This window comes from Danio rerio, chromosome 23 (genome assembly GCF_052040795.2).
Source record: "Danio rerio strain M-AB ecotype USA chromosome 23, GRCz13ab, whole genome shotgun sequence".
In the NCBI taxonomy this organism is placed as follows: domain Eukaryota; kingdom Metazoa; phylum Chordata; class Actinopteri; order Cypriniformes; family Danionidae; genus Danio; species Danio rerio.
This window is the reverse complement of record NC_141043.1, coordinates 29,994,898-30,020,771: the sequence shown is the minus strand read 5'-3', so window position 1 is coordinate 30,020,771 and position 25,874 is coordinate 29,994,898. Positions and strand designations below refer to the sequence as shown.

The 25,874-nt window shown below is 33.9% G+C and overlaps 1 protein-coding gene and 1 long non-coding RNA gene across 9 annotated transcripts in view; one reads left to right on the top strand and one right to left on the bottom strand.

The window, feature by feature from the left end:
* Positions 1-25,874, top strand: part of LOC147831311 (uncharacterized) — a 109,203-nt gene that overhangs the window by 31,715 nt on the left and 51,614 nt on the right. The gene's annotated exons all lie outside the window — the stretch shown is intronic.
* Positions 1,042-25,096, bottom strand: rnd1b (Rho family GTPase 1b). 2 transcript variants are annotated; one of them, NM_001044396.2, is given in 5 exon segments: positions 1,042-3,506; positions 5,966-6,100; positions 6,444-6,553; positions 24,473-24,560; positions 24,835-25,096. In NM_001044396.2, coding segments are annotated over 5 exon segments (699 nt in total). In that variant the 5' UTR covers positions 24,955-25,096; the 3' UTR covers positions 1,042-3,260.

The window sequence follows — 25,874 nt, the reverse complement described above, 5'->3', positions numbered from 1 at the left end:
AACACTGCTAACATAAACTGAATTATCATTACTAACATTGTTTGACATGGTTTTAGTTTTCTAGTATGTTAGCATGAATTTAAATGTTTTAACCATGTTGCTAATTTTTGAATATTTTAGTTTTAGTTACAAACATGATTAACCCATTGTTGTTGTCAGACATGTTTGATCATGATGCTAGCATGTTTTTAGCCTTTTAAACATGTTGTTTGCAAGTTGTAATGTAGCACATGCTTACCATGATTTAATATATTGTTTCCATGTTTATGCACATGCCATTGAAGTTATTAACATGTCTCATACATTGCTAGCATGAATTAAAATGAATATGGTTGCTAATGCATTTCTAGCTACCCTGTTTAACACAGTATGAATAAGCAAGCTGCTAGCATTAATTACCATGTTACTAACATTTTATATTTTGTACATGTTTAAATACACTTTGTTTTACCATGTTTCTAGCATGTTGGCATCAGCTTGATGCAGCCTACACAAACACTTATATTATTATTATTCAGTCACAAGATATGTTATGCACAGATGAGCATTAACCCACTAATAGTCAAAATGATTAGTAAAACCTGGATACGTCTGTGTTAATAGATTATTAGGTTGTTATTGGAGAACAACATACCTTGAAATATTGTGATTGACCAATCAGAATCAAGTGTTACAGAGAGCAGTGTAATAAGATGTTGTTATTTTAGGCTTGTTGCTTTAGATACATTAGTTAGATAAATAGAGTTTGGAGGAATGTAATTTAAATACTTTGTAAACTTTTTGGCATCTGCAATAAAAATATAGAAAAAAAGTCAGAACTAGAACACTCTAGGAGATTCTCTTTAAAATTTGGTCCCAGTGTAAGCAGCAGTATCTTAACTAAACAAGATTAAAAATATATATGTAATGTATATGTTGTAATATGCCCTATTTTTGTATTTATTGATGTGCACCAAGAAAATAACTCGGCAAGTACATTTATAGATACCTTAGGCAATTTACAGAGTCTACATCAGACTCAGACAATCAACAACACTCAAGTCATGTGTGCCACACAAAGGCAAGCTTTATTACTGGAAAGACAAAGGGAGAAGTCAACATTTCAAAAATAACATTCTGAAACGAAATTGCATGTAAAACACAACAGAAAAATAGTTACCTCAAACAATAAATCCAAATAAATAGGACTAAGCAACTTTACATCAAGCACATCTTTGTCAATCCACAACATGAAGTATTTAATCTCATGGACATTCTTTAAATGTCTTACAAAGATTATACAAAACAAGATATGTACAACTGAAGAATTTGAGGACATGCTTGAAGTGTATTCGTAAACAACAGTGTGCAATGGCAGCATAATGACCGAATGTCCATCATCATCTGGGACGCTCGCGTGGCCCAGAACCGGCAGCTACAGTGTTTGACCACACAAACTGTTCACACTCCCTAAGCACCCAAAATTCATTTTCAGTTTATTTACGTAGTCACTAGACAATGCAAAAAAAAAAAAAAAAAAAAAGGAATTTGGTGTGTGATCACAGTGGCAGAGCTTATAACCAGCCCTTCCGCAACCGATGATTGAACAAACTGAGAAAACGATTGATTCAAGTTTACAGAAAAACAACTATTTAAACAATAGCTTATTTAAAAAATGAAAAAATAGCTTTCATTAAACAGGACCAGCCTGTTTGCTTTTATTCCAAAAGTCCAGTTTTTGGCCTCGCAGATTCACAAACATCAAGCTCTTATCAGGTCAGCTGATCCACATATTAAAACACTCCAGTCTGATCTGAATCTCCTTCCAGTCCATCTGCTACTCACTCATTAACCTCCATATGCTCATGAACTGAATATTCACATTTGACTGAAAATGAGGAAAAGAAATTGCACTCCAGTGGTCATATTTTCATCTAATTACCTTAACAAAGGCTCAACAGAGTCACAATATATCAGCTTGTTTGTACAGCAGCACTGATGTTAATTCACAAATATTCGCATGTCCACAAAGCAGTAGCGTGAATTTATAATAGCCTTTTTTGTTTTAATTATTGCCAATGTACACACTTTGCATTAGAAGCACTTGAATTATTGCTTTGTGGTTGAAAGCAAGATTTGCACAAGGAAACCATTTTATTTTCCCATTGATAATCATGGTTTGAAACACAATGGATGATATATTTTTGTTGCTACCGCTGCAAATGAGCATGGAGGCAGTGAAACGGGAGACCGACAGAATGCTACATGTGACAAACTGAACTCAAACCGTTTCCAATCATCCCAAACCAGTTGATTTAAAACACGGCCAGACATTTGTAATCCATTCAGAAAGGAAAATCAACAATAGTGCTACAACATCCCTCTGGAGGTCATTTGCATGAACAAAAGATTTATCATGCCGAATTCGCAGTACTAGCATAGGGATCACTTCTTAAAATTCATGGTTGCTACACTACAGAGCAGCAGGAGACGTCAAGATACAGATAATCACTGTAATATGTTCCCCAGTCACACCCATCCTATCTCTCAGATAGCTATTGCTTCTAAAAATAGAAGCGTGAATAAATCAGACAGTGTTCTTGTAGAGAAAATAAGGGAAAATTGACTTTGGTAGCATCGGAAATTGTCTTTACAAATATTTTTTTGGCCCCATCTTAGCATTCAGGCAGCTTTCAAGTAAATAAAAAAAAAAAATCACTTTTTGCGCTAGGCCAATTCAACCGGCGTGACATTGCCAAATGGGCCGTCGTCTCCTCTACATGACCCGGGACGGCCCCTGCTTCACAATTCCCTTGGATCCGCGCCCTCAGATTTAGTCCTTAGTGCATACAGTAGATCTGTGTGTGTGCGTGTGTATTTTTAAAGCTTACATTAGTGATCTCATATTCATACATCAAATAGCTTACGTTAAACATTTTTTAAACATCTGTTTCCAATTTCGAATCATTCCAAACTGGCACAACGACTGCGAATTTTGATAACAAGGAGTGAATAGATGACGGCTGATGATCGGATTTCATTTTGAAAGAGCAAGATACGTTACTGAAGATACATATGCACTGTTGAAGAGCTCAGGACAACGAGGACAGCGAGGTGTCCATTTGTTCTGGAAGGTGTTTTTTAATTTTTTTTATTTTACGGGGGGTGAGGATGGATTCCACATGTCATTGATGTGGCAATCGAACCCACCCCCCTTCCCCAGACCAAAGCGCAGGGAATGGTGTAGCTTTTGTTATGGAGGGGGGCGTGAAGGTCTCCACTCACATTACAGAGCAACTCTTGGCTTTCTCCTTCTTGAAGGTGGAGGAGAGGAGCTCGGATTTGCTGGGCAGGTGGAGCAGGCGTTTGGACAGCCGGCGAGTGGGGCTGGGTTTGGCCAGGGGTTGCAGTTTGTTGATGCAGGCCAGCGCAGCAGTGCGAAACACGCTGTGGATGCTCTTCTCAGAGGTGAAGGCCGAACACTCTAGATAAGCCTCTGCACCCAACTGTTTGGCCATGGCAGAGCCCTGCGAGGGGAGGAGGTGGACAAAAAAAACTATTTCAGTTTGTAAAACATTTTGAGGATTCTTCCGTTTAATCGCACAAGATTATATTTTGAAGAATGTTGGTAACCAGATATTTGATGGTAGGTTTACTATGCAATGGATATAATCATAACCAGTGTTGGGGTTAACGCGTTACAAGTAACAGGAGTTGCATAATAATATTACTAATTACTAATATTATTATTAATAATAAGTAATAAGTAAATTAACTTATTACTTTAAAAAAATTTAGTAATACTATTTAAGTGACTATTTTAAAAATGTAACTCGTTACTTTTTAGATTAATTAATTCGCTTTTGAAAAATAATTTGCTGAATTAAAACTAGTGTAACACAGTGTTTGATCGGAACCAGGCAATATCACAGTGAATTATGGATATGTAATAGGCATATATGGCTATATGTAGAAAGAATTATTAGCAGGGCGGTATGTTATTTCTACCAGTAAATGTGCCTTTCATGTTAAATAAGCTGTTTATCCGTTAAGAAAATTGATCAAACTGCAGTCTTGATTTATCTGTTATTTTTTTTTATAATGTAAAGCCTATAATGCATAAGAAAGTCTCCTACCTCTCTGATTTATATTTGGTGAAGATGTCTGTGGGTGTCACCATTCAAAGCTAAAGTGCAGCTTTTCGCTTGTAAATGTCTTATTGCTCATCATTATAAATTAAAATAGGGACGCATGACAGCCGAGCAGGACTCAGCAAAATAAACTGTGAAACTCTGACCAATGTGAGGAGAGTTTACTCACAAATTATTCGTTTTAGCTATTTTGGTCCGTTTAGAAACTGCCATGTGAAAGCAAACCGCAGCAAGAACAAAGAGCAACATTGTAACAATTTTAATCTCTGTTTTGGAACTAAACAATTGATCTACAGGTGTGAAAGCACCTATTTATTTATTTTTTTAAAACCTGCAAGTTCTGAAAGAGATCAAGCCCCAGGCAGGAATGCAAAAGTAACGCAAAAGTAACAAAACGCATTACTTTCAATAAAAAGTAACTATTTAACGCAACTAGTTACTTTTTTTGGAGAGAACTCTATATTGCAATGCATTACTTTCAAAAGTAACTTTTCCTAATACTGATTATAACATTCTTCAAAATACCTTTTTTAGTTCAACAGAAAGAAACTGAGGGTGAATTAATGTAAATTATCATTTGTATGGGAGTGAACTATCACTTTAATAGAAGCCAAAGTGTCTCAATAGATAGATAAAGTTTGTAGATTTAAAAGCTTTGTTCAAGTCATCTAAATAAGCATTTATCTTTTCTGACAGCATTGTAGGTAAAATAAGTGTCTGGTTTAATTATGCTTTATTTAATATTTTGCTGAGTGTTACATTTAAAGTCAGAATTAATAGCCCCCTTTAATTTTCTTATGTCTTTTTAAAATATTTTCCAAATGATGTTTAACAGAGCAAGGTATGTCTGATAATATTTTTTGTACTGGAGAAAGTATTATTTGTTTTATTTCTGCTAGAATAAAATCAGTTTTAATTTTTTAAAAAATCATTTTAAGCTCAAAATTATTATTCCCTTTAAGCTATATATTTTTTGATAGTTACAGAACATACTATCGTTATACAATAACTTGACTAATAACCTCCGTAGTAAACCAAATTAATCTAGTTAAGCCTTTAAATGTCACTTTAAGCTGTATAGAAGTGTCTTGAAAAATATCTAGTCAAATATTATTTACTGTCATCATGGCAAAGATGAAATAAATCAATTATTAGATATGAATTATTAAAACTATTATGTCTAGAAATGTTGAAAAAAAATTTCTCCGTTAAACAGAAATTAAAAAGGGGGGGGGGGGGGGGGGCTCATAATTCTGACTTTAACTGTATATACACATCACCATTGTAAAGACTGCATATTATTATTAATAATAAATGATTTTATAAAGTATAAAAACATTTCCCAAGTTGATGTACATTTTTAATAATAATAATAATAATAATAATAATAATAAGTTAAGAATTGGTCAAATGTTTAATCATTTGAAACAGGTATTTTATGCCGATTAAGGCTGCAAAGGTAATGCTTTAATTTCGGACTAACCCCAGTTTACAGTGTCACATGATCCTTCAAAAATCATACAAAAATGCAAAATTGGTGCTTAATTTGTTGTAAATTTAAAATGACAATAATTTTATTGCTTCTTAAGTAAACCATGATAGTTTTTCCGGATCAAAAAACTTTCACAAATTCAAAAGAATACATTTATTTGAAATAGAAACGTTTTGGTAAGATTATAAATAGGTTTACTGTCAACTATATATAATTTATGCAGCACGGATAATAAGTTCTAATGTCTTTTATATAAATATACTAGAGTACTTTTTGATCAATGGAATAGATTAGAAAGTTTTACATAGAATGACAGCCTGAATAGGTGAACGTCTAGCTGTACCTGCTCATGGGTGATGGGGGTTTGTTTCTGATTGGACAGCTCCATCAGTGTGCAAACGTCTGTCCGAAGGTCTGTCTTGCACCCAACGAGAAGAATACGAGTACTGGGACAAAAGTCGAGGATCTCAGCCCTCCACTACAAACAGACAGAAATATGTTATAGTAAGATAAATCAACTTCAACTTCTTGTGAAAACAAAAACTGTTTTCTGTAGTTTCACAATGATTATCAATCATAATCTTGATTCTTGAGTGCCAAGCAATTTGTCAAGAATAATGTGTTGCATCCTAATAATATTGATAAGTGTAGTAGGAAAATAAAACGTATTAATGCTTATAAAGACATGTACATTAAACTTGCTTTAAAGATACTTTGTTTAAATACAAGAAGATGATGTTGAAAAAAATACAGTGAGGAAAGCACAATGATGATTTCAGTGTAAGTTTTTGGTTTGAATATTAATATGAATATCTAGTTACCTTCTTTAGTCCGCTGTCGAAGATATCTGGACGGCTGATGTCAAAACAGAGGAGCACTGCGTCAGAGTCACTGTAGCAAAGAGGTCTCACATTATCATAGTATGGAGATCCTGAAACGAGAGAGAGAGAGAATCTTCTGAATAAATGACTACACATTAATGTGAGAGGAAATAGGCCTTCTTGGTTTAATCGATGGAACTACTGCAGTGCTTTTAAAAAAATGATTATAAAATGTTCTATTGAGCCTCATGCGCAGTTTGAGTGTACTTGATATTTTGTTGTATTGTTCAAGAACCTGCTTCCTCAACATATTTAACTTTCTTTATGTAACAGATTTCTGAAGGAAACAGTGATTTATTTGTTTGCGTGGCCTTGATTAAGTAAGTAGGAGGAGGAAAATGTCTTAATGTTTAAGTCTGATACAAAATTACCAAAAGTAACATGCATTAAGAATTTCTCATAGTAAACCAAGAGCATTTAAGACCATTTTCATCATCCTGTATTTTAAAATACATCATTATACAATGAAATTACTTTAAGAAATCCTCGAAGTATACGTTTATATCTATGAATCCTACTAACTAATCTTTATCTATAAATTTGTATCCATCTTTCTATTTATCAAGATATACACATCCATACATTTTAAAAGGGGGGAGGGGGGGCAGCTGTATCAGATACAAAAGTTTACTTGCATATAATTATTAATCACCTGTTCTTAAATGGTCTGCCTCTAAAAGACCCCTCCCCTCCTGGTTGCTCTGCCCCTGCATTCATATCCAAACTCCATTTCTATCCATCCATATAATCCATTACTTCTTAAGTATCCATATATTTCTTTTCAATATCTATCCATCTCAATATCCAGGCAGCCATCTAATTAGTATCTATATCTATTCATAAATTCCCATACATGTATCCATTAAAAATCAATCAATTGATTTCTATGTATCCATCCATATAATCAGTATCTTAAAAACTATCCATTTCACCTATTAATTTAAAATCTCTCCATATCAATATTGATCCATCCATTGTGTTATTATCTATTCAATAGAGTAAAATAACTGACATTAGCTAAAGAATGTCATTGACAATGGTCAACAATGTGCATTACTTCATCTTGCTTGTGCCGTTAATTTGAGAGTTTGTGGACTTTTCTCAGTCACCTTTTAGGATTTTGGTCTACTATTTTGATATCTTTGGTCTTCAGACCTATTAGATTGTTTTGAAGGCGCAGTGAGGTTTTGGTTCTCTTAATATATATTCATCCACCCAGCCTGATCTCACGAGAAAAGTATTTTAAGTGTTTTCAGTTTAGTGGCTGATTTGTACAAATTCGAATGAGTTCAGTCGTACGAAAAAGTACAATTTTCAAAAGGAGGCACCCAGCCTTGCCTCTAAACCAGCAGTCATTGGGTGATGAGCAAATTGTACCAGATTGTATGAATGAGATACGAATTTATATGAATTATAGCCACTAAATCATAAAATTATGAATTCCCGTGAGATTGCGTTGATCTATCGATATCCATTAATATCAATCCGTTCATATCCATGTTTCAGTCAACATCAGTCTATTCATCTCAATCTATAAAAATCAATATCTGTCCATCTACCTAACCTGTACCATCCACCCATCCCAATCAATATTCTGAATAGTGTAAAACCCAAATGATACATACAATTGATTGCAGATCTTAAAGTGTCATTATATACAGCCTCATGTATAGTAATGTTTTCACATTCAATCATTCCCGTCCCCACAGATTCTTGCGCACAAGACTTTCAGGAAAGCAGAGCTGACTAGCTTTGAATGTGCTGTATATGTCTGCAGGCAGAATCACACAAAGGCCAGAGGTAGAGCTCCCCTGGTCATCACTTTATTTCTAGTCAGTTCAGCATACATCCAGTTAAAGCCTTCTTCCTCTTCCTGCATGCCATATTGGCATTTTAAAGGAGAGGAAAATGACAATTGAGCTCTAAATCCTCATTGATCTATGTGTCTCGCGCTCTCCCTCGATTTCTTTTTTCCCTTCAGTAGATTATGCAACTGGAGAGATGGGGCTGGGGTAGGCACTTTCTCCAGCACTCGCTCTGAATCCTTAAGTAAGCCACCCACCCCCCAGTGCCCCCCCACACACATGCAATACCTCCAGTCCCCCTGTTTCCACAGCAACAGCCTTGGAGTCAACCATCTGCAGAGCGTAGTCTTCCTAATGCATCCCTTAACTGCCTATCAATCATTTGATACAGAGAGGTGCCCACCCACTTGGCACAGAGAGGATGCTGGGGTGGTGTGTACAGCCTTATTATATACACCTCTCTATTGAAAAGTCTGCTTTTCTGTATGATTTTTACAGCCTCGTCCTCAACCTCATGTGTAACAGTCTTCACCTGAGTCAGTGATACAGTTGTTAGCCGTTCACTTCAGTCTAAAAGCCTCATAGTTAGCAATGTTAGAATTTATTGTGACATTTAAGAGGTAGTTTACTTCATAAAAAGGTGATTTCTGAAGAGAATCATTTGTATGAATTGACAAATACGAATCATTTGAAACCATCAAACCCATGCAGAGTGCATTTAAGTGTATCAAATAATTAAAGCAAGAACAAAATTCTTTCTATGAGCTGAATTTATTAAAATGTAAAACTATCCAGCTTGAGCGGTGTCGACCTTATAATTCCCAAAACAACTGATTCTTATGGGTGGATTTCTAATAGTAAATCATCAAATAATGCACAGAGTACTCAGACAGATTCATGAAATATTGATTACTATATGGGTTGATTCTTATTAGTGAAACCAACTCATACTGAATTAACAAATATTAAAAAATTAACATCCATACACTCTCATTCACACTCATACACTACGAACAACTCAGCTTACCCAATTCACCTGTAGCGCATGTCTTTGGACTGTGGGGGAAATCAGAGCACCCGGAGGAAACCTGAGTGAATGCAGGGAGAACGAGTAAACTCCTCATAGAAACGCCAACTGACCCAGCCGAGGCTCGAACCAGCAACCTTCTTGCTGGTAGGTGACAGCACTACCTACTGCGCCACCGCATCACCGTATTCATTATTATTATTATTTTAATGATTATTTTTCCCCCATCTGTATCCAGTTATTCTGATGTCATTTTCTCATGCATTTAATTTTCTTAATTTGGCATTTATGCATTTATTTATTTCGTTATTGCTGTTTTGTTGAGTTAATGAATGAGAGGTTAGGGAATGGGATTAATAATGGACAATACATTCATTTACCTCTCAATATTTAATTTGTATTGTCATACAAAAGTATTAAATAAACATTAAGATTTAAATAAAATAATAAAATGCTCTATTTTGAGTATTTTGCAACCTGTTAAACTTATTTTTAAAAAATATGAACAATTAAATTTTTTTAATAAAGCTATTTGTGTATTTGTTAGCAAGAGAAGATGATAAATCTTTAATTATGCAGAAAATAAATTTAACCACACATCGCAGGTTTGCACTACATTGACGTTGATTGAAAGCTGCGCCAGAGACACCATATTGTCAATTACAATAAAATTATTATTTACATTAAAATGTTTGTTTACAGAAGATTCAAGAAATGCACTTTTTAAAATATTATTTACAGGACGTAGAGTTATTTTATTCAGAAGAGATGCTGCTTTTTAAATTAAAAAAGATTTTAAATCTTAAATATTAAAAATAAAAATAGTTAATTTTGTTTCCAAACGTGCAAGTTATTTATTTTATAAGAAATAAGTGACTGTTGGTTTTATAGAAATGTGTGTTTTAATTTTAATTTTTCAACGTTGATATTCAAAAAAATAATCATAGATGGTAGATAGTGTGTATCCTTGAATTATTTTAAAATCAAGTAATGTACTCTTCATTCAAAAATCTCTCACTTGTAATATGAGCATATTTACTGTAGGCTACATAACTAGTTAAATAAAAAAAATAATTGTTCATTAATCAAAATAGAATTAATGTTCAATTAATCGAGATTTAGATTTTAGGCCAAATTGCCCAGCCTTGTTCACTTTGTCTTTAAGGAATTAAAGCTGTACAGCTTGACCAATGTACAACAAATGATTTCATACATGTTGATTCATACCATTGAATCAAACAAACAAACAAAAAATACTCCACAAAAGGTCCAACAGAGTTTCAAACTATTGATTGTTCTGGGTTAATTATAATCACACAACCAAATCTTTACAGAATTCTCAAAATTGTTCTACCAATATAAATTGGTTGGTTTGACTGGCTCCCTGTTCACTATCGTGTACGATACAAAATCTTGCTCTTAACATTACAAAGCTAACTTGGCACCTCACTATCTTTCTGATCGTCTTCATCTCTACACTCTTTTGTGCTCGCTAAGATCATCTTCTGCAGAATTGTTATCTGTTCTAAACTTTAAGATGAAGTCATATGGTGGTAGGGATTTAGTTTTGCAGCACCAAGGTTATGGAACTTTCAGATAGAGCCATTTTTGTTCAGGATAGCTATTAATGATTTTAAAGCAAATTTTATTAGCAAATTTTCACTACTTGCGTTTTTATGATGGGCTTGCTATAGGCCATTTCAATGTGGTCATGGAATTGGCCCATGAACACTTCCTGCTTGTTATCAAACTATTTCATAACTGTAACAGGAGGCAATTCAATCATAACCTCATTTTAAAACAGCAATCATAACATTATGTATCATAATGTGGCTTTTTGGATTCTCAGAAGCTATAGAAATTAAAAATGTAAAACAGCAAATGCATTGGAACTATTGTTATTGTTTACATCCCTCAAAATGGTCTATGTATGGTAAGGTGTCCTTGAGTGCTTTGAAAGGCTCCTTTAAATAAAATGTATTATTATTATTTTCTTTTTAGTAAATCAAAACTATACAGCTTATGGTCAGACTAGTGCAGACCAAATCATTCCAATCAAAAGATTCTTATAGATTGATTTTTAAAAAGTAACTCGCACTCAAGCCAATTGAGTTTGTAGTGAATACATTTTTGTAGCACGTTTCTGCAAGACTATAAGTTTTTTTTTTTTTCACTCAAAAAGACATGCCACATATGATGCATGTCATATTATGAGTTGTCATTTTAAATCAATCTCCACTGAATGTACTAGAAGTTAATATTCAAATATGAAGGGTTCCTCAGACTGATTTGAGCTATTAACCAAGTCCATAAATGAATCTACAGGCCAGGGTAAATACAGGAATCAGAGAGTGAAATTCACTAGCTTTTAAGACCTTTTTAAAGACCTTTTGCATATATTTTAAGACCTCATCGCTACTTAAGGTTTCAACCAGTAACATTGGAGACTTTTACTTAGACAACATGTTTGAAGTTTGTCAGAACATGTCAGAATGTTTGCCTAATACTGATTTTAAGAAACTAATCCAAAACTGAAAGCTTTATTTATTCATTAAATGAATATAAATGCTAATCCAGCAGGTGGCACCTATATAATGGCAGGTGTTGCCTTGGTTACTGTAGTAAACAAAGCAGAGTAGGGGTGTTTGATTCTGAGTTTTTTAGAGTCGACTCTGATTCTCGACTCCTAATTTTGGAGTCTGTGAAATCGACTCCGAAATCGACTCCATTTACATTCACTTAAAAAAACACAATGATTAAACATGCTGTGTCATATCGCACTTTACACAATGCTACTGCAACAATTGCAGCTTTACACTGTGCAGTTATTCTCTGGTCAGAAAAAAAACAGCAGTAAATCATCTGCAGTCAAGAAAAGTTATTAACCTACACTTTTTACAGCATAATTTAATTGTCTAGTTTGAATAATTTAGGAAATTACATTGCAATCTTGGAGACAGAAAGTTAAAACATCAATTTATTATCGAAATGTTTAATGAAAAGATGAGTAACAGTTCATTAACAAATAAAAAAAGTATCTTAATTGGGCCCAAACGACGTTTAAAGATATATAAAATAGTCTAAATATCTTCTTAATATAAATGTTTGATACCTGAATACTGAGTATCGAGTGAACGGAATAATTTGGTGTAGCGGACAGTCACGTAAGGCTCGTCCCAAATCTGCGGTTTTTCATTTCTTTATTTTTTGATGCTGATCAATAAAAAAATTGTGAGATTTTCCATTCGATTTATTGAACAATTAAATATTGAACCTCATACACTAAATATTTAACTTAATTAATTAATACATGAATTTAAAATAAAAGCAGCGTGACAGACTGTGCCTTAAAGCATCATGTTGCTCTCTCTCTTGTAGATGTGATTTTCTTTAAAGCGTACTTTTATATAGCCCATTACTTATCTTTTAAATATCACTGTTTGTTTTGTGCAAGTTATTCATTTTTGTAATTCAATAAGAGTTTGATAATGGGACAGCAACAGCATACATCGGAAGAAAAGGAATGAGTCAGACCTTTCTTTGAAGACTTAGCCTTATTTTTATTTAAAAATCCTATTATACCAAACAAATTTTTTAATAGCCAAACATAACATCATAACTTTACCTGCAGTGCTAATTTAGGACATTGATCAGCAAATAGTATCTGATTTGCTCCAAATTCACACACAGATATAGCCTACATATATATTTAATTTATAACACAGCAAATTGACATTGCAGGCAGATTCGAACCAAAATGCTTTAAAACCAAAATGCAAAAGGTGTGCGTGCTTTATAGGAGTTTGAAAGTAAAAGCAAACTTTCTCCAGCAGCACTACTATAAATAGCCTAGAATGCTCGTGGTAGCGAAATTCAAAAGCAAAAGCATAAACGTGAACACAAATTCAAAGTGGGCGCCATCGGTGTTCATCGTGCTCGAGAATGAGCATTCTAACTGTAGCATGTAACTGCTTCACTCAGAAGGATTTGAAAAAACAGACTCGACTCTGGGAGTCGATTCCTGTCCTGGAGTCGATTCCAGCACTAGGTCCATTGAGAGTCAAGGAATTGACTTTTTTAGAGTTAAATCCCCATCCCTAAAGCAGAGCAATGTCAAATCTAGAAGGATTATTGATTTCATAAACCACACAGCATCCCAATATGTGCAGATTAAATCCAGGCAAACTTTAGCACACCACTATAAATTGCGTAATCAAAAAAGATACCAAATTTAATACAGAGTAAAATAGCATTTAAGGCTTTTAAACATCTTTTAAAGGCCTTAAATTTATTAACTTTTAATCATTTTTAAGACACCACAGACTCCCTGATCAAGTGAAAAGTAAATCTTCAATGATCTTGCAAAACAATGTTTGAAAAAGGTGTTTAACACTTTAAAATCAACATTACACAACACGTACATCATGATGAAGCTCATTTTGAAAGAACTGGCTGAAATGCCCACATGACCGGAATAATTTTAAGTGTCTCTGAACCACAAATCACTGCCTGTTTTCTTTCTCCTGGCAAGACATCACAGACACACACAAGGCTAGGCGTGAGGCTGCATTCACTTGCTGCTGATCTGAAAGCAGTGATCGATATACATACACCAAGGGACCGAAGAGCAATTACAATTCAACTTGACAAAATGACACATCCTAGCAGTTAAAAACAAGACCTCCGCATACCGAACCTCGCTCAAAGGAGCATTTGAAATCTAAAAAAATCAGCAGTGATGTTTACACCGTTGGCAGTGAACGCTTCCTAACATGAATCCTGTACCACCCGCAGTGTTGGATCACAGAACTGCACTACAAAACACAAAGTGAACACACCACAGCGCAACTCTCAACCCTGGGCCACAGCTGAACAAGATGATATTCTGCAGCCTGTGTATTAACAGACGGAGGGGTTGTGAAGCATGCAAAAATGTGTGTAAAAAAAAAAAGAGCAGAGCAGAGCTGCTACAGCCACATTAAATCCTTTTTGTTGTGACGCCATGCCTGAAGCAAACTAGCGTAGCTAAAAAGTGGGCCAACGTGTGCATGTGATTGATATGAGACGGCCTTTTCCTTGGGCGCAGAAAGAGTCTGAAGAGAACAGATGGAGGTGGAGTGAAACGCTTTTGTGTGCCGCACAGACAAGAGCCGCAGCGCATTCCATCTGCTGAACCCTTTCATTCTTTCCAAAACGTGAACTGTGAATGTAACTCAAATTGCGTCAGGCTTTTTCTGAAATGCAATAAGCCCAAAGATTTCAGTGTGCACCTGAAATTGCTTTGACGTCACAGTATGTGGAAAAATTAGCTGATAAGGAGGTCTTGGGTATGATTCATTACAGTATTCATTAAAAGGAGATCTGTTCACAGTTCTCGTCCCACATGACTAAGCCATCTCTGATGAAACGGCGATAACAGATCCCATCAATTATTTATGCTTAATGCCATATCTGTCATTTACAAGGGAAAGAGAAAATCATTCAAGTGTGAATAAAATGGTATCATATAAATAAGATGATGTTGTTTTCTACAAAGACAGAGCAAAAAAATATACTGTGACTAAGTGATCTAACTTGGATTAGAGAAAGAGACTGTGCCTCAAGATAATGGCAAACAATAAGGTCTTTTAAGGGACCCTTTTCACAAGACTGTTATGACGTGTTTAGTGGTCATCAGCATCTTAAATCCTTTAAAGTTTTTAATGTTTAGTTTTTTTAAACATGAAGATTTATATGTATTTATAAATGTATTGTTTTGCATCAAGTTGCAAAAGACAAATTACCAATTGTGTGAGGTTTCTAACACCTTTTCATCCACTTTATGCATATTTTGGATATACGCATAAAAAAAAATCAGTTCATGGAAACGCCTAGATGCGCATAGAAAAAAAAGGTTGCACAAAAACTATGATGGAAATACTTTTACCAAACAAATTCTAGTATGTGCATTAAAGTCATGTGATTTCAGTATAGGAGATCATGTGATGATAAAAATGTGTACATGCATATTATGTGTACATTGTAAAACATTTAAAATGTTGTTTTGGCATTCTAAATTGCCTTAACAATTTCAGTATTAGTGGTATTATATTATTAATTACCTCCAGAATTGTCAAGAGCATCTGTGCTTTGCGTATTATGCCTTCAAATACCACCACGTGTTCATTGCTTGTCAGCATCGTCTTTTGAGGCGCTTGTATTAAATAAGGAAAAGATTCGCGCAGCTTCTCCCACCTCTGCAAGTTCCGCTTTTACTATTGATATTTGGCGGCAGTTAATCAGGAAGTAATGATTTTGTTTTCTTTGACTCGTTGGATGGATATGCTGCTTTATTCGCACGTCTTTAGTGCAATAATCCAGTTTAGTGCTTAAATTTAATTTGCATCTTTAGATGTAAACATTGCTAGTGTCTATGGTTGAGAAAGTAATTTTGACATTGTTCTCTCTAGTGGCTGCCGTCATCAGTCTCCTAATTTTTTCCTTTTTCTGAAAGTCTTGATGACAAGAGAGGTGGAGTTTTTCTTTTATTATTTCAGCAAATCGGATTGTAAAAAATAAAAACAATAATATATATATATATATATATATATATATATATATATATATATATATATATATATATATATATATATATATATATATATATATATATAGTATATTATGTATATGTATATTAAAATACATTTACCACGCTCTAAGTTTACCCAACTATGAAGACTTCCTACTTGGATGGAAAACCCAGAAAGGGTCCATTGTACTGTCAAATTTTTTGACTTCAAAACCCTGCAACTTAGTCTAAATTTATGAACACATCTCTTATGTGTGTTTCCTTTAGCTAATCGCTAAAGTAAATCACTTATTTAATCTCATAAATCAATCAGAAAAGAAATTGATTAACTTAATGTTAGGCTTTAATTTTTTTATATGCTTAAAAATCAGGGTTTAAATTATTAATCAACGTCTAAATGATTCAGGGATCTGATTCAATACCAAAAGTTTATTTTATCTGCCAATAAAGATACCAATCCCATACACCAGCAGTTTTTTATAAACCTATTCCAATTTCTTTAATTCTGATAATCTGAGATAAAAGAAACACAACTAATAATTTCTCTTCTGTGTTAAACACAAACATTGAAATAGACTTCTTCACTATAATATAACAAATTGTGTCAAAATACTATTACTGTACAGACTAGTTTAGTGGATATTTTAGCGAAAAAAACAAAGTGATTAGGCATGGGCCGATATTAGATTCTGACGATATGATAACCTTGATAAATATAAATATCACGGTTTCACAGCATTGTGATTACTGCTGTAAAATATATTCTTTTTAAATGTCTGGTAAAAACATCAACTTTTTCCCTATTAAATACAATATACTTTATTTTGAGAAAAATTGAAAACACTTTAGAGCAGTAAACATGTCTGGCTGAATAATTCAAATCAATTATTAAAACAAAACTGAAACGGAAAACCTATCTATCTAAATGAAAACGTAGATAATCAAAAATGAGCATCACTATGTCTGTGTCTGCACATTAATCAAGCCTCTCACCTGAGAATGTGGACATTTTGGTGTTTTTGAAGAAGAACTGAAAACTTAATTGAATATTCCAAATGTCCTTTGAGAGGACAAGCCTTTTGATCTTTCACTAGTCTACACTGCAGTTATTTATTTTTAATTTTAGTTTACTTAGTTAAGATGGCTGCATTAAAGAGATTTTTTTCTGACTAGTCTATATTGGATGTATTTATTCAATTTTTTTTGTTTACTCGGGTATCCTGACTGTACTAAAATGTGATGGCAAAGTTAATAAAGAAAAAAGTTTAGTTGTTCTTGTTAAGAAGTGAATCTATTGTTTCTTAGCATTGCTGTTAAGATGACAGCAACCCTAACCCCACAGCAAACACAAACCGAACCGAACAGTGGCTCCAAAACCGTGATCCGAACCGAATCATGCCTTTGGTGTATCGTTACACCCCTAATATATACCATAGGGATGGTACTGCAGAAAATGTTGGCAGTTTTAAAACCTTGACTTTTCCAAATTGCGGCATACCTCGAAAATTGTTATCATCTCATGCCTAAAAGTGATTGAACAAATATTTAGTGGGGAACAAAGTGATTAAGTGTAATAAATCTAAATCTGGTTAAATGTTAGTCACTGACCTTTGTATTGTTATAAAATACATTTATGAACAAAGTAAATATATATGAAATATATTCATAATATGCGTTTTATAATAATGAGATATCTAGTTTGATATTCAATCTGAGACCTTTTAAAGTCAAAATTAACTAACTAAATTTATTATTCATTGAAAACAAATAGTAGTTATAATGTAATATTTATGAATGTTCTTATGGCAAGCCTAAATCAACAAAGAGACAGGCAAAACAAAAACATATTGTTTCATTATCCTAATTTAAAGACAATTATTCATGTGGCCACTGGCATAGAAAATGTTAATTCTACAACCTGCTTGAATCATTTATTTATATAAAGAGGAACAACTATAAATACACCAATAACATTAACAGAAAAATAAAACCGAATATTAGTTTATCACTCATATTTGCAATATGGCCCAGAAACCTCAGCTCAGTGGAATTAATCAGCACTCTCAGGCTCATGTAAATGTGAGCAAGGGGCTGAGAGAGGTCAATGTTCACAAAAGACCTAAAAGCAAGTGAAAGCCCCTGTCCGTCATCCCATTAGAGATAATGAGAACAAAACCTAGAGCGTTCTCCATATACCCATCCCCCTTTTCCTAAAGATCCCAGAGATTCCATCACAGGACACGATGGGAGCCCAACAAAGAATACCCCCACTTCTCTATCTGGCCATGACCCCTCAGGGAATACCATCTTAAAGCGGCGCTAAGGTTTCCTCATTGGTTCCTTACATCAACTGCCAATGGCCACCGGAGAGCCCATTAATCTACAGGCGCTTTTAATGTGCTAATGGAGCACTATTTTTACGCTGGCGATCTTGTGTAGTCATCCCGCACTGAAGCAGCAGAATTCATATTCTCGGAAATGTACATCCATCAGCGGAATGGCAAATGCCGCCTAATCCATCGCTAATTCCTCAATGCAAATTAAATATAGGCTCCATATTAGAAATACAGATGGCCGTCCTCTGAGAGCCTGCGACGGCGGGTCCAATTGGCTGTCGTGATTAAGTGAGAAGATTGATTTTCACCTGTAAATCCTTGCTGGGCCTCAAAAGCAGGTCAAAATCTAATGATGAGTTCAGTCCAATCGATGAGGAGAAGATACCACAATAAGAAGAGGAAGCCGCATTCACATTGAGCAGCATTTGGTATAGATAGCACAAGCACAAGGAATAAAAGAAAACACTATATCTAATCAGAGTGACATTTTACAAACTATAAACATTAAGAATATCAAGACTGGGGCATTGAGAAATTATTCTAGCAGAAATTACATTTCTTCAGCAGTAATTAAATTTGGAGTGATTGATAAAGTGCAATGAACTATTTACTGTAGGTTATGACTTTGGCACCACTTTGATTTTATGTATGAAACTAAGGCAGCAATCAAACTTTTACTGTGTACTGAATGTAATAAGATGTAATTGAGCAGTTCTGTATGAATATACATGAGGGGCAAAGAGTTCAAAAGCAACAAAACAATCCAAAACAGCCTTAAATTTAGTGTTTATGCAATAGAATGTGTCTTATTTAAAAGAATTCTGTGCAAAAAAAATGCAACTATTAGGGCTACATAATATATGGTTTAATATATCATCAATCTTGCAATGTGGGCATCTGCAATAGTCACATCACGAGATATGCTATGCTGAGTTGACCAGGAGCAACAGAATTGTATTCAATCATTGTATTTATACAGAATTGATATGATTTATGCATGTTTTTCTAAAATTTTTTGTCTTGTTTCTAGTTCAAAGATCTAGATTTTAAAATCGAAAACAAGATTATTGTATGCACTGGCAGATAATTTTGCTTGTTTTAAGCGAAAAACTCTTAATTTTGACTTATTTCTTTTGAAGGTAAAAACAAAACAATATTTTTACTTGCTCCAAGATATTTAGACTAGAAATGAGAGAAAGCAAAGTAAGAAAAGCATTTTTCTGCATTGAGATTAATCAAATTTCTGTACCTGAATACTGTTAGACTCTCCAGAAAACCATGCTATTCAAACTGTCTTGTGAAATTGTATTAAATTCGAAATATTTATTAAAAATAAAATATCGCAATATAAGATTTTTCCAATATCATGCAGCCTTGGCAACATGCATGTTTTATCATGAATTACATAAGATACTCACTAAAAAAATATCGTTAGGCTTATTCAGAATAAGAATATGGTTCTTAATCACTCATGATATATTAAAATTAACAGGAAAATGGCACATCGCATTTTTGATCCATGAATATTTGAACACTACCATTGCACAGCATGCAGGCAGTATAAATAAATTACTATTTTTATTCAAAAAGAATGTATTAAATTGATTAAATGTGCTAGTACAGACTTAAAAAACAGCGCTAAAAGTTAAGATTTTCACAAAATTATTAAGCAACAGCTGTTTTAACATCAGTTATATCTTTAAAATGTTACGTAAGCAGATCAGTATATAATCATTTCTGAATGATGAGACACTGAAGACTGGAGTATGATGCTGAAAATCAATCCAAAAGTAATTATTGAATAATGATTCTTAAGAAATTACTGAACCTAAACACAGGAGCCTAAGAAAAATGTTAATTTTAGAAAATATATAATATAGTTTATATATTATATAAAATAATCTTCAGGCACATTTAGTTTTTTTTATCACTCATGAAATATTAAATTACTATGAAAATGGCAATCCTGTTTTTGATCCATGAATATTTATACACTACCATTGCACAGCATGCAGGCAGTATAAATAAATGACTTCCTTTATTCAGAACGTATGTATTAAATTGATTAAAAGTGCAAGTAAATACAATTATAATCCAACAAAAGGTTTTGTCCCTAAAAAGATGCTGAAGACCATATTTTTTCACAAATTACTGAACCTATACCCGATGGCCTAAGAAAAAAATGCTTATTTTAGAAAATGTCAGGTGGCACTTAGAGGTTTATATATATTAATTAATGTATGTATTTTTATTTATATTTATTTAAATTGGAAACATTGGAGACTTATTACTGTTTTACTGTGCTTTATAAAATGAATGCAGCCTCTGTGAGCATGAAGTTTCAAGGAAATTGTGGTATATCACTGCAGTAAATATGAAAAAATGCTTTTATTTTTGTTAAATTATCAATTCTTCACTTTTATATTTGAACCTCTGGGTGAAGCTATTCAGTTTATATCCAAGAGCTTTTTGACTTGACATATCAGTTTAACTTGATGGAAATAGAGTTGAATTCTACAACCCTATCCACGATTAACAGCTAAAATCTGGATAAAACTCTGGTTTGCCCTTTCATCCTTTCGCACAAGCCCTGATCATCCCCTTAAACCGTGCTCTCCGTCTCAGCTGGCTCTTTTCCAAGCAGACTGAATCAGATCAAAAAGCATGAGCAAAAAGACAGGGGCACATTAACATCACATATTTCATTCAGCGATCTCTGCATGCGATCTCTCAATCCTTGCTTTCTCTCTCCCACACTCACTGTCTGTCAATCTTGATCGCACTAGTACAACAGACAAATATATCACAGAATCCTCGTCCTGTCAGCCACACTTCACAGTCGGCCAGACGTTACTTGCTGCTAATTATGATGCTTCTGTTGGCATGCATTTATCCACACATCTAAAGAGACACGAGATTATCATGTCTGTCATTTACTAGGGATTCAAAAATGAGCAGTGCGGCGCAGACAAACAGCACGTTGTAATCAGGTCAATAGGCTACAATGGGAAGCCTTGGGGAGATGTGAACTGCCTCAGTGACCATGTATTCCCTCGTTAGGCTGCTGGCTATGTATGAAAGCTGATAGAAAGGCAAACGTGGTTTGGTTTCATGCCTGTTGTGTATTACGCAGAAAGCTATAAACCACTTTCTCGGTTTGGCAAGCTCTAATCTGATTGGCTGACCTCATACAACTTTCAGTATTAAGGATATACAGGGTTTATCAGTCCATTGATGAACAAAAATATATTAAAAAGGGTTTGTTTGTTTGAGGATAGGAGAAAAATACACTGGTTGTTCCAGTTTCACGTTTTTGAACTATTTTCAGGTATCCGGTTCCTTTAGACCATTTCAATGTGGTGAGGTCATTGGCCCATGAACATTTCCTGCTTGTTATCAAACTATTTCATAACTGTAACAAGAGGCAATTCAATCTTAACCTTATGTTAAAACAGCTATCATAACATTATTTATCAACGTGAATCTTTTTGGATTCTCAGAAGTTATAGAAATTAAAAATGCAAAACAGGAAAGACATTGGGACCATTGTTTTTGTTTACATCCCTCAAAATGGTCTATTAGGGCTACACAATATATAGTTTCAGCATGGATATAGCAACGTGCGGATCCACAAGTCACTTTACAAGATTTGCAATGTTGAGTCTGAATTATAGTTCACCAGGAGCTACAGAATTGTTCGCAATTACTGTATTTATAGGATAGATAAAAAACTTTTTTAAATCAATGTAAACAAAATACCTACATTTTAAGGTGAAAATTATTTTGCTTACATTACTGGCTTGTTTAGAGGAAAAACTCTTAATTTTGACTTACTTCTGAAGATAAAAGCAAAACAATAATTTTACTTGCTCTAAGATTTTTTTTTCATGTATACACAGCATTTTTTGAACCTGAATACTTTTAGACTCGGAAATCATCAAATAGTGCTATTCAAACTACATCTGCTTTGTTAAAGCAATATATAAATCTATAATCTACATTGTGAAAGTGCTACATGAATAAACATGAATGGAATATCTTGTTAAACTGTATTCATACTGCAATATTTTGCAGAAAAATAAAACATTGCAATATCAGATTCTTCCAATATCATGCAGCCCTATTTACTATTAAGTCCAAAATATTCTTAAGTTTGTCTCCATGTATTTTGGAAAGCCTTCAGATACTTTAAATGTCTTTTCCACAGCAAATAAAAGCTCCTTACTTTCAGCTTGCTACAGTAGACATGACCCCAAATTAAATGCTATTGGCTTTGCTATGATATGCAAACTGGCATATTAGAAGGACATCCTCTCATTGAATTCGGACCAAATGCAATGATTTAGCAGGACCACAGAAATCATTGATGAGACTTTCACCAAGTACAACACTGTAAAACCCATTAGTCAACTTTATCAACTGAAATGAGCGTAGTTAACTTAATTTACTGAAAGTTAATTCTACTCATTTGAAAAGAGTTCTGAACTCTGTGTTGAAAATGAGTTAATTAAATACCTCATTACTTCAACTTAAATAAAGTTTAAAGTACCCATATAGATATGTTTTTAACTCAAATGGTTTGTAGCAATTGGTTTCCTCAAACGGTTTGAGTTGCCTTAACTTATTGGGTTTTACAGTACTCAGTTGGTTTGAGTTCTCTTCATTTATTGGGTTTTACTGTACTCAAATTGCTTTATTTACTCAAATGGATTAAATTCACAGTCCTCATTCGGATTACTTTTTGAACTTAAATGATTTGTTGCAATCGGTTTCCTCAAACAGTTTGAGTTATATTTATTTATTTATTTATGTGTGTGTGTATACAGTTGAAGTCAGAATTATTAGCCCCCCAATTTTTTTGTTTCTTATTTAAATATTTCCTAAATGATGTTTAACAGAGCAAGGACATTTTCACAGTACGTCTGATAATATTTTTCTTCTGGAAAAAAGTTTTATTCACTTTATTTTGGCTAGAATAAAAGCAGTTTTGAATTATCTAAAAGCCATTTTAAGGTCAAAATTATTAGCCTCTTTAAGCTATTTTTTTTTCGATAGTCTACAGAACAAACCATCATTATACAATAACTTGCCTAATTACCCTAGCCTGCCTAGTTAACCTAATTAACCTAGTTAAGCCTTTAAATGTCACTTTAATAGAAGTGTCTTGAAAAATATCTAGTAAAATATTATTTACTGTCATCATGACAAAGATAAAATAGATCAGTTATTAGAATTGAGTTATTAAAACTATTGCGTTTAGAAAGGTGTTGAAGAAATCTCTCTGTTACACTAAATTAAACAGGGGGGCTAATAATTCAGGGGGGCTAGAAATTCTGACTTCAACTGTATGTATACACACACACACACACACACACACACACACACACACACACACACCTATATACTATGTATATATATATATACACATGTTGAGATTTAAATGAAAAAGTCTGTATAAGGATTTTTTGTGTGCTATTCCATTGCAAACTGAACATGTGTTGCAATTATTCCACATTTACATTTTGTAGCTGTGTTTCAGCATTAGCATAAATAACAACATTTGCACTTAAATAAAAACTCAAATCAGATCTAGTTTAGTAATTAGCATGACTTGATTGGCCAACATAGTTCAAAACAAGCCTGGCTGTTTCCCCAAACAGATCATTAATCAGATGCAACATGGTACAACTGTAAGAAGTGTTTCAGACTTGTGAATACAGTCTGCATGATGCTGAAACATTTTTTTTTTACCATCAAACAATGCTGTAGTTTCCAATTTCCAGTGTTTACCTGATTACATATACACTCACAAGCAAAAGTGCACAAATATCTTTCTGTGCAGCTCTTTTTAAATTACACAGATTCAAACATATTATATTATCCTAATAAAATTATTTATATTCATGGTGTTGCAGACATGTCTGCTCCAATGTTATTAATGATAACAGCTAATATCAGAACTTGCATCTGAATCACAATTGCCACTAATTTATTTTCTGTTCTATCTATCTATTATCTATGTTTTTCATATATATATATATATATATATATATATATATATATCCATGTAATCTTTTATTAACACACTGTGCAGTTTCCTTGATTCACGTGATTATGTTGTCACCCATTCTGCCTCACTGACTACTGAAAAGGATTCTATCCAAGTCGCACGGCATGAAAATAGAAAAATGTCCATTTTGATCCATTTTAAGCGTTCACCCTTTTGGTCTTACCTGATGTGTCCCATAAACTCAATTCAACACGCTGGTCATCGAGCTCCAAACAGGCTGTGTAGTTTTCAAACACTGTGGGCACATACGTCTGAGGAAGAGGTGCAACATATTAGCACCGATTATCATGCATGTGATGCTGCATTAGTGCACAACAAACCGCTTGGAATTTAATGCGTTCATTTTCTGTATTAAATAGTTTATAATATTTGTCTTACTTTGTTGTGCCATTCAAATAAACTATATGATCATATAACGGAATTAGTAACCAAAGAATGTCACGATACAATCGACATGCATGAAAGAAACAACAGTTGTGTTGTTAGGGAGATCTTAATACATGGCTTCAGAAATTCTGTACTCACCTCCGGATAACAATCCTTCGCCAAAACCTGTAACATCGCAGTCTTCCCGCATTGAACATCCCCAACCAGCACCAGTTTGCATCTGACCACCAGTGGCTGTGCGTTTCTTCTTTCCTTCATTGTTTAGCGCTTTTAAATAACCGAACAAGGTAATCCGAAAACAAACCGATCTAAAACAGAGCAGCACGAGGATGCGCGAGTGCACAAGCGTTCCTGTGGTGGATATATACACTATACTACACGAGTTGCTTGCAGCCGAAGTGATTGAACTGTGGACTGGGGGTTTATATATGCCGCACCACAGCCAATCAGCGTGCACGATGCGCATGACGTCTTGCATTCTTTTCTCTGTCTAGAAATGTATTTTCCCGACGACTCAGCCTTTTGGGAAACTTTAGTCTCTTCCTGTCTAATGACTTCAATATTCCATGGAAAATGTGCTAGTTTTATATCCCTATCTGATCAAAATGACCAAGCTAGGGTTATTTTGTGGCTACAAAAGAGTATTATGGGCTGTTAAAAACAGGATGTGACAGAATAATTAGCCAATGTCTGAATTTAAAAAGTAGGCAAATAAATTGGATCCAACACGTCAACATCCAGATAACTATCCATTCATACTACAAAAATTCATCACTTATGGATATTAACCATGTGATACTACAGATAAAAGAGATACAAAACTATAGTAACCAATTAACCATGAGTATTCCACTCCAACCACATCTTAACCATGGTATTTGTTGTAAAACTATTGTACAAATGCAGGATGCGAATTATACATTGGCGATCAGGGGGTCAATTTTATTTAATTTTTTGTTACGTTTTCAGTTAATTAAATTGATCTATTTATTTAAATGACATAAAAAGTTTTCAGTGTTTTAAGGGACAATAAATGTATTCTGAAATACAGTACCTGATTATTTCAGAGGTTACTAGCTTAAACTATTTAAATTACGTGTCTAATTTTTCTTTTAGGCTCTATGTAAATATAAACACCTATTTTACAGGAAAACTGTCTCGTGATCACTTACGATATC